Below are 9,545 nucleotides of genomic sequence, written 5' to 3'. Positions count from 1 at the left end.
CCCCCCCCCCCCCCGGGCCCTCTGGAAGCTGGAGGAGGGGGGACACGCTCCTCCCCTGGGGCCTCCGTGCCGCCCCCCCCCCCCCCCCCCCCCCCCCCCCCGGGGTTTAGCCCCGTGGGACCATGTCGGACTCCTGACCCCAGGACATGAGATGACAAATTTTGGTGACTCGTCACTGTGGCCACAGGGAGCGTGGATATGGTGTCTGAGGCGGGTCTAATTAAACACAAGTCTCCAGAGGTGCTCGGTCCTCGTGGGGCGGGCAGTGGGAGTGGGCGCCGTGAGCAGGCGGGGGCTCCATGTCCTCCAGGGAGGGGTGGACACACTGCACCGCAGCCCCCCCACCGAGGGGGATGTCCAGCAGCCAGAGGAGCGGAGCCAAGAACCAGTTCAGACCCCAGCTCCAGGCCGCAGTTTCGCCCTGAGTCTCAGTTTCCCTTTTAGGAAATAGGGATGACGATGGCATTTACCGACAGGGCCTGCGGGGGCCCCTCCTACCCCTCCCTCCACCCCTCCCCCGACTCCACGTACAGAGAGCAAAGTCAGGGCACTCACGAGGTGCAGACTGCACGCTCACTGCGGTCAGGCCAGGGGGCCCCCCCGCCGGTGACCCTGCACCTGCAACAGGCCCCGTGAATGGGTGTGGGGGCTGCCATGGGGGCCGGGCAGAGGCGGTGCCTCGACGGCCCCCGACCCCTCGCAGACGGGGTTTGTGGCTTCACATCTGCAACAAGGTGAGGCTCTCCTCCTGGCTGACCGTCAGCGGCCCGCGTCCAGGGCTCGGCGGGGACGGTGGTGTGGACAGTGTGGGCCGGCACAAAAGGAACACGCCGACCGCCGCCTCTTTCCACGTAGGTGTATTTTAATAGCTTTCCAGACACAAGCAAGGCTTCCTGTGAAGACACCCCGGGGCCGTGCTGCTCTCGCTTGGTTCTGGTTCTGCGGGTCGTGCTCGGTCGTTGTGGCTGTCCCAGGCCGTCCTTTGGTCCCGAGTCCCCGCGAGCGGCTCCACCCTGTGCTTCCACAGATCATGCGGGCCCGCGAGTGAGCTCAACGTCCATTTATTTCAAAGCAGTAATAATTTAAAATTATAAAAACCTTTCCACCGCTGAACACGTAGAGAGCGAGGTTAGACAGACGGGGCAGGCCGGACGCCGGGGCCACATGTGCCTGTGTGCCTCGCAGGCCCGCGGGCCGTCTGGGAGGGCAAGCTTCCCCACGGCGGGAGGCAGCGGGTGCTCCAGCCTCTGCCCGCAGCAAGCGCGGCCGCCCCACAGTCCTGGCCCCGTGGGGCCTCCCAGGCTGGGCCGAGGGCCCTGTGCGCACGTGGACGCCGCTCAGGCGCTGCTGGCTGGGTTCTCGCTGCCTGGGGAGCTGGAGGAGGACGAAGACGAGGACGAGGAGAAGGCCACGCCGCCCAGGCCTGGGGGATCGGTGGCTGTGTTCCGTCCCGTGAGACTCTTCCGGCAGACGGGGCAGCTGTCATGCTTCGGGGACAGAGGGGGCGGTCAGCGGCGGTGGGGCGGGGAGGGGGCGCGGCCCGCCCGCCCGCTCACCTGCTCCAGCCAGGGCACGATGCAGCCGTCATGGAACAGGTGGTTGCAGGGCAGCTGCCGCACACGCTCGCCCAGCCGGTAGTCGTCCTTGCACACCGGGCACTCCAGCCCGCAGCCTGCGGCAGGACGAGTGGCCATGACACCGAGACCTACACACGTGGCCTCAGGAGCCCCCGCCAGAGGCCCCACTGGGGAACCTCCCCCGCAGGATGACCCCGTCCCCAGGCGCGAGACACCCACCTACATGCTCCTCGGTGACGGGGACGGTGGGGAGGGCCTGGATCTTCTCCTTGTCGGCGGGCGGGGGGCCCGTGTTCTCAAACTGGTTGAGGAGCTGAAAGACAACAGGCCGGGTGCGCGGGCGGGGCGGGCGGCCCGGGACGCGAGGCCGCGTCACCAGCGGGAGCTCCACAGGAGCCCTCTGTCCTGGTCCCCAAACACCCCCAAGCCTATCTCGTCAGTGTCACCTCGCACTGGGAGCACCACGGCCAGGGGACAGCACAGCCCCCCCGGGGGCTCAGCCACAACCTGGCGCCCGTTTCCCAGGGACAAGACACTCAGCCGGCTCAGCAGGAAGGGGCCCTGACAAGGCGACACCCCCGCCTCACCGGTGCCGCCAATGTCACAAGGAGCACAGGCCCTGAAGACCCGCGTGACACGAGGCCCGGATTCGCGGGTCCCCTGCCCCATGGTGCGGGGACGGCCGTCTGGCCAGCGCCTGCAGCCTTGTTGGGAGGGAGGGCGGCCGAGCCGGGGCCACATGTCGTCCTCCAGGGAGTGCAGCCCGTCAGGCCCTGGCGGGAGGAGCGAGGAGGCCCCCGTACCTGCGTGATGATGGCGTCCAAGCCATTGGCCCCCCAGGCGTAGTCCATCGGGTTCGAGTGCAGGACGCCCCTGAGCAGAGAGGCCGGGGTTGAGGGGCAGAGGGCATGGGAGACCCGCCTGCTCACCAGGGGCCCAGGGCGGAGAGGCCGAGGTCGAGGGGCGGGGGACGTGGGAGACCCGCCTGCTCACCAGGGGCCCAAGCCCAGGTTGGGGATGGTGGCGGGGGTGATGATGCCGTTGACCAGCTGCTGGATGATCCTGGAACAGAGCGCCAGCGCCGTCAGGGCCATGAGGAGGCAGGGCACGTCCGCGTGCGCACCTGCAGCGCCTCCAAGAAGTGTTTCCAAAGACGAGATGCCCGGCCAGGAAAGGAAGCCACATAAGAAGGCGTAGATGCCCCTGTGCCTGCGGCCTGGACGGCGGTGTCACCAGTCACCACCCCAGACCCCACCTCACCCCGGGCGTGTCCTGGGCACCCGGAGCCACCAGGAGCCCCAGCTCGGCCCTGCTGTCCCGTTTGCAGCAACCACAAAACACAGCGGCGGAAGTCATGGCGAGGTCACAGGGGACCCAGGGCCCGAGCGGGGTGGTGTGGGAGCCGTGGACACCTGGGCATCAGGGACGGGCTGTGTCCTGAGCCGGGAAGCCCTCACACTCTCGGAGGGGAACCGGGCGGGAGTGCAGGCTCCTCAAGTCAGGGGAGGGTCACGGACACGGTCCATCCGCAGAGATGGGGGAGAGGCCCTGTGTCCAGGGGGACAGGGCTGGGGGTGGACGCTCGAGTCATTTGTCCCTGTGGACAACGGTCCGTCCTCTGTGTCCCCGGTTAGACAGGCCGACCCCAGTGCTGACCCTGCACCTGGGCGGGGGCTAGGGCTCAGTGATGGGGTGGGGGCATCTGAGGGGTGCAGACCCCTCTCAGCAAGGTGACAGGGGCACTCAGTGACATGAGGCCCACAGCCTGCCCAGGTGCTGCCGCGTCTTCAGCCCCCGGCCCCCGAACCCCGTCCTGCATGGTGGGCTCGGGCAGTGCTGCCCAGAGACCAGCCGAGGGCCAGCACCCACACCCCCAAGCCCACAGAACCTTCCGGAAGGCGGACACTGCTCCGCCTGAGCAGGGCGGGCAGGCTGGCAGCCCCGCGAGCGCCCCGCCCTCACCCTTCCAGCGTGGGGACGCCCTCGTGCCGGCCGGTGGCCCGCCGGGCAGTGAGGCGGGCGCGGGGCTGCCGGGCACCGTAGCGGTGGCGGGAGTGCGGCTCCCTCTCCCGCCGGCCCTCAGGGTCCCTGCCGTCGTCGGTCTGCGCCCCGGGGGGCAGCGTGGGGATCTCGAAGCTGTCGTCAAAGATGCCAAAGGCGAACTGCCCGTAGCCCTGCGGCAGCGTGAAGAGGTGCTGGTCCACGTTCTGTGGGGAGCGGGGCGCCGTGACCGCGGGCAGGAGCCGCGCACGTGCTGGGCTGGTCAGGGCTCCAGGGGGTGGGGAGAAGGGACAGCCCCGCGTGGGGCAGGTGGGAGGAACCCCATGGGGAGCTGGGCGCCAGCCTGTCCGAGGGAGGCCCGCAGCTGTCGACGGGGCTGTGCCCACTCCTCCCGCTAGTGAGAGGCGCCACCCGTGTCCTGGGGGCTGGGCCGACTCACCTCGAACGGCTGCCGGCCCTGGTCCAAGGGGGCCGTGGAGGGGCCCGAGCTGCTCTCTGCGCTCCTGGGGGACGTGGCACAGTCAGCAGCGGGCAGCCCGCAGGACAGGGCAGGACACCCCGCGCCCTGGACAGAACCCGACAGCAGGGACCTCCGCTGCCGGCTGCCTGGGACCCGCCCGCCCGCCACACCTGCTCCCCACAGCCCGAACGTGTTACCTGGGCTCTTCCGGAAGCTCCTCGATGAACCCGGACTCGCATCGCGGGCAGATATAGTCCTGTGGGAGGAGAGCAAGTGAGGGTGACGCGGGGGCCCGGCCATGTGGGAGCATCTGCAGCTTGCAGGACACCCGGCCTGGCCCCAGCAAGTGGCGGATAGGAGCCAGGCTGGCGGGGCCGGTGCACGGATGTTCGGCAGCCATAGCTGCATCCCTGCGTCCCCACAGCCAGGAGCTGGGGTCGGACCCCGTGACCGCCCGGAGGGTCAGACTGCAGTCCCCTCAGTGACAGACGTCATGGGGTTTCAGGGCCACCACTCGGCCACATCCCACCCACTGACTGGGGCTCTGACGAGGCCTGCAGCAAAGAGGCCAGTGAACATTCCTGACTCAGGGGACATGACGATGCCCCGAATGACCCCATGCCCACGCCGAGACGCGGCCCCGGAGACAGGGCGAGCGCCTGTCTGAGGGCCTCGGGCTCTCAGAACAGATCGGCTCCCGGGAAGGCAGCCGCCGAGGGCAGGAAGCACCACCCAGGCCGAGGGACCAGCCTGCGGACGTCCCACAGCAGCATTTCTAGAACCTTTTGGCAGCCCCAGCATGTGGCCAGCGACCTCCAGCTGGAGCGAGACCCAGGCGCACAGCCAACACCCCCTGCAAGGCCCCCACCTTCACGGGCCCACCCATCCCACCAGCCAGGTGGCAGACGGAGAGCGCACGGCGGCCCGGGGATGGGGAGGGACATCAGCGCCAAAACCGAGCCACATGTTGTCAGTCGGGGGCTGCACAGGTGTTCCTAAGACCACACAAATGGACGGGACACCAGCCCAGGCTGCCTCTGCCCAGGGACATTTCCACGCGCGGCCCCGTGTGTACAGTGTGAGAAAGTGCGGGCTGTTCATGTCCAGGGCCTGGATCGCAGCTGGTGGTGGCGCACCCTCAACAGAGAGCGACACCACGGGCGACGCACGGGCCTTCCCTGTGGGGTTCCTGGGGGAGCGCCGGGCACCTCTGTAAGGACAGCAGGTGCACCGCGGCGCATGCCATGGTCCCACCTGCTTCTGCTGCCAAAAGCAAAGGGGCGTCAGGGGCAAGGGGCGCCGTCTGAGCTGAGCGAGGAGGCAGGCGGGAGCCACAGGCAGCAGGGACTCGTGTCCAGAGTGTGAAAGAACCCTGCGGTCCAATGACAAACACACAACCCACACAATGAAAAAGTGGCCACAGGGTCAGAGTGGACCTTCTCCGAAGGAAACTCAGGACAGCAACGAGCCCGAGAAAAGGGCTCAGCATGACAGGCCCGGGAACCGCACGCAGACCCCAGCCGACCCCGTCCACACCCGCCGGGGGCCGGGCTCAGACCCAGGAGCCAGCGCTGGGTACTGGAGGATCGAGGAGGCGGAACGGGGGGCGGGCGGTCTCCCTGGGACGGTTGGCAGGGGCTCAGGAAGCTCAGCGGTCACCATGGCCTGCAATTCCGCTCCCAGGCATGCGCCCGAGAGAAACGCACACGTGTCCACATGGACCTGCACACAGACCTGCACACGTGCACCACCGTGGCACAATGCACAACAGCCAGACACAACCCCAGTGTCCATCGACAGGTGAATGGATCCACACATGTGTCCCCCCACACGCTGGAGCACGACGCAGCCATGAAGAGGAGCGAGGCCCTGACATGGCTGCACGTGGACGGAGCTAAACACACGACGCTCAGGGGGAGCAGCAGACACAGAAGGACACACGGCGTGTGATCCCAGTGACGTGAAACGTCCAGAACAGGCAGATCCACAGAGAGCGGGCTCATGGGTGCCAAAGGCTGGAGAGAATGGAATGTTCTGGAACTGGCAGAGGTGATGGGTGCAGGACCCCAAGTGGACACCTTAGGCGACTAGGTCGTCTCTCAAGCTGTCACAAACAACGGCAAGGCCAGCAGCCTTCTGCCCTCCTGAGAAGGAGCGTGGGCGCATGAGGCTGGAGGCCCCGTGAGTAACCACGAAGGTCATCCCTGGGAGTGGGGCTCCTGGGCCGGCCACTCCCCAAGGCCCTCCCGCCGGCCCCGTCTGTTGTTCCCGTCTCACACAGCGGGCAGCGCAGCCACACGGGTTGTGAGCAGGGCCCGGGGAGGGTGACAGACGGGGCCGAAATTAGGATGCCGGGAATCAGACCCTTAAACGTGGCGAGTCATGGACAAATCTGAGCCCTGCCTGGCCCTGACACCAGGGGCCACCTGACCGCCCTCGGCTCGGGGCCCAGCAAGGTCCAGGCTCCCAGCAACGGGATGGCAGGGCGGCATGAGGAGCCCAGGCTTCTGCCCTCCTTGCCTGTCGCTTGGCGCCCTCTGTCCCCTCCCTGGACCCCACGCTCTGCGTCCTGTCACAACACCAGCTGGCCGCTCCTACAGCCACCGTTCCCGTGCGGAGCGGCCACCCCAGATCTACCTGGTCACCCCCTCGCGGAAGTCAGGTCTCAGCTCAAATGGCACTCCCGCCTGCCAGCCTCAGTCTCCCCACCTGAAAGTAGAGACAGCCTCAACCCCGGGGCTCCAAGATCCGCAGCTGCCAAGGACCGAGGGCCGAGGCCTAAGTGCTGGCTGTGTTGGCGCCCTGCCCTGTGAGCGCGTCCCCAGGAGAGCAGCAGGTCCCAGACTCCAGGCAGCCAGTCCCTGCTCGCGGGCGGTGGGGAAGGAACCTAATCTGGGGTCTCCCCGTGCTCACCCCCAAGGGCACAACCCAGGGATCTTATGAGGTCCGGGTGGCCAATGGCAGAAACCCGCGTCCCAGCAGGGGACCCTGCGGCAAGGTGTGTGCCCAGGGGGCAGAACCCTCTCCTGAGGCCCTGACTGGCAGGCGCCTGTCTCTGGCCGGTGGCTCTCCCTGTGCTGGAAGGGGGTGGGAGGGAATGGGGCTGCCCAGCGCCATCACCATGGTAACAGCGGTAGCCAGAGCACCCAGGACGGACAGACACACAGGTCGACGCTAAACGCTCTGAGCACTCCACCCAAGACACATGCGGAGGTGCACGTTGGTCCTCCTCGGTGACAGGGCGGATGCGGGCTCTGGAGGGGAAGGACCTACCCAGCTCACCTGCCAGGCCAGCTGCGGCGGCGCTCGGAGACAGCACCACCAGCATGCCCGCACTCCTGCACACCACAGACGGAGGCCCACGGCCGGGCGCGTACGCTGAAGCTAGGGAAACTGAGGCGGGAGCGGGAGAGGTGGATGGCCCTGAGCGATCACACTCCCAGTGCCACTGGGGTGGCAGGGCTCCGGGCACGGGGCAGACCGAGGGAATGATGATGCGAGGGACCTCCGCACCCCCACACTCCCCCCTCAGACGTCACTGGGAGAGACCTGCCCGGACCGCAGGGCAATGCTGGCCGGCTGTCACTGGGCCAAGCGCAGCATGTGCACGCCTGTCTGCCCCCAGACGTCTGGGACCCCATGGGCTGCCGGAGGCCGCGTGCCACCCCTGCATCTGTCGCACACACACCCGGCACATGTGCTGACCCCACGCCTGGCCGTCCCCCACCTGCCCGTGAGCTCAAGGACACTTCACCCACACGGACAATGGCATGGAGAGGCCACCGAAGGATCAGCCATGACGAGGAACTCGGGCGTGAGGGACGTGGCGCCTGCTCACCCCCAGGCAGGAACCTGCGTTGACTTAGGCCTGGCCTCTGGGTGAGCCCTGGGGACGTGAGCACGGCAGACCCTGCCGCCGACGCTCCACATCCACACCCTGCTGTCCGGGCACCAAACCAGCCATGCACCCTGCCCCCAGCGCTCTCACATCCTGGGAAGATGGAGTCCAGGCCTGTGTGCCAGCCGGCCCATCTGGTTCCTGCTGCCACATGCCCGCCCAGCCAGCCGCCTGCCCTTCCCTGTGCGTCTGGGGGTCCCACATGCGCTCCCCTGGACCCCCCAAACACACCTGGATTATCTCATCAACTGAGGCCCAGGGAGGTCGAGCGCCACACCCAGAGACACGCAACTGGGACCCAGTGAGCTGGGGGCGGCCTCCGTGGGGTGCCACGGCCGAGCCCAGGGCCCAGCTGCTGTGGAGACGCCCCCTGAGCGGGCGCGCCCGCCCTGTCCAGGAGCGTGAGAAGGTGCCCCTGATAGCGGTCAGTCCTCTCAGGGCAGGAGGAGCATCACAGGAACGCGCCCGCCTTCCCCCAGCTCAGAGCGCCAGCTTCCCGCCAGCAGAAGCCCGTTCCAGGGGCTCGAGTGCTGGCAGGGACCCGCCCCCGCCGCCGGCTTAGGAGCCCGCCTTCCTCCCCCAGGACACCACGTGTGTCCCTACTGACAACGTCACCGGGCAGGCCTCCCCGAAACCTACTCCAAACCCACCCAAGGCCCCTCCCGCCGGCCCGCTCAGCTGAATGTCTCGACTCTCCTGACTAGACATTTGCCGTGGCTGCTCTACGCTGGCACCTGGCTGGGGGCAAAGGTCACGGCTACCTTGTCGCTATCGGGTTCCACGACAAGGAAGTTCCTCCCGGGCCCAGTGACAGTCAGAAGAGGTCAGGGTCCTCCAGGTCCAAGGCCACATGGCCAGGAGCTGGCCACACCAGGCCCTGTGCAGGCCCGGGCAGGGGAGGCCCAAAACGGTGGCCGTGCACGCAGCCAGCCAGGCCGGCCGCAGAGCCACGGCCCGGGCCTCCCGGGGACTGTGGACGGGCCGCTGTGGGGCGATCCCGAGACCTGGGCCGTCCCGGGGCTCACGCAGCTGCGAGGGGCCGCAGGGCGGGAGACAGGCCCCTGCCTGCCACCATCGGGGCGCAGACCCGAGGCCCGGGCACAGGAAGCCGGAAGAGGCAGAAGCAGGACTTCCGGGAGGCTGCAGGGGAGCAGAGCAGGTCCCAGCCCCCCGAGTCAGCGCTCACCCCCGGCCCTGCTTCTATTCTCTCCTCTGCAGGGCGGGGAGCTGCCCCGCCGGTCCCTTCTCTGCACCCCAAACCCGGACGGCAGCTCGCGCCCCTTGCGCGGGGCTGGGATGACGCCCCCAGCCCCCAGCAGCAAACCCGCCTCCAGGGACCCCCACCGCCGGACGCGCAGGCCAAGGGTCCGGCTCCGAGACCGAAACGGCCCCGCCGCCCTCGAACCCGGCGACGGTGGGAGATCGGGGACCCGGAGCGCGCCCGGCAGGTGCGCAGGAGCCCCGCGCCCGGCGGCCCCTCTCCCGGTGCCCGGGCCGCCTCCTCGTCCCCCCGCGGCCGGCCCGCGGCGGAGGTCGGCGCCCCGGCTTCCCCGCCCGCCCAGCAGCGCCGCCGTCCCCGGGCCACCCGCGGCGGGGGACCCCGGCGTCC

General features: G+C 68.7%; 1 protein-coding gene across 1 annotated transcript in view; it reads right to left on the bottom strand.

The window, feature by feature from the left end:
• Nucleotides 1-844: 844 nt before the first annotated feature.
• The window catches only part of RNF126 (ring finger protein 126), a 14,423-nt gene continuing 5,722 nt past the window's right edge, over nt 845-9,545 (bottom strand). Inside the window, exons 2-11 of the mRNA XM_046638339.1 lie at nt 8,962-9,076; nt 8,698-8,731; nt 4,236-4,294; nt 4,018-4,081; nt 3,540-3,784; nt 2,571-2,639; nt 2,381-2,450; nt 1,797-1,890; nt 1,557-1,672; nt 845-1,487 (exon numbers count right to left, since the gene is read on the bottom strand). Of these exons, the coding sequence (XP_046494295.1) occupies nt 1,338-1,487; nt 1,557-1,672; nt 1,797-1,890; nt 2,381-2,450; nt 2,571-2,639; nt 3,540-3,784; nt 4,018-4,081; nt 4,236-4,294; nt 8,698-8,731; nt 8,962-9,076 (1,016 nt within the window). The 3' untranslated portion in view covers nt 845-1,337. The remainder of the gene's footprint in view (nt 1,488-1,556; nt 1,673-1,796; nt 1,891-2,380; nt 2,451-2,570; nt 2,640-3,539; nt 3,785-4,017; nt 4,082-4,235; nt 4,295-8,697; nt 8,732-8,961; nt 9,077-9,545) is intronic.

This window comes from Equus quagga, chromosome 14 (genome assembly GCF_021613505.1).
Source record: "Equus quagga isolate Etosha38 chromosome 14, UCLA_HA_Equagga_1.0, whole genome shotgun sequence".
Lineage (NCBI taxonomy): Eukaryota > Metazoa > Chordata > Mammalia > Perissodactyla > Equidae > Equus > Equus quagga.
Note: the sequence above shows the minus strand (reverse complement) of the source record. Positions and strands in the feature narration are given on the sequence as shown.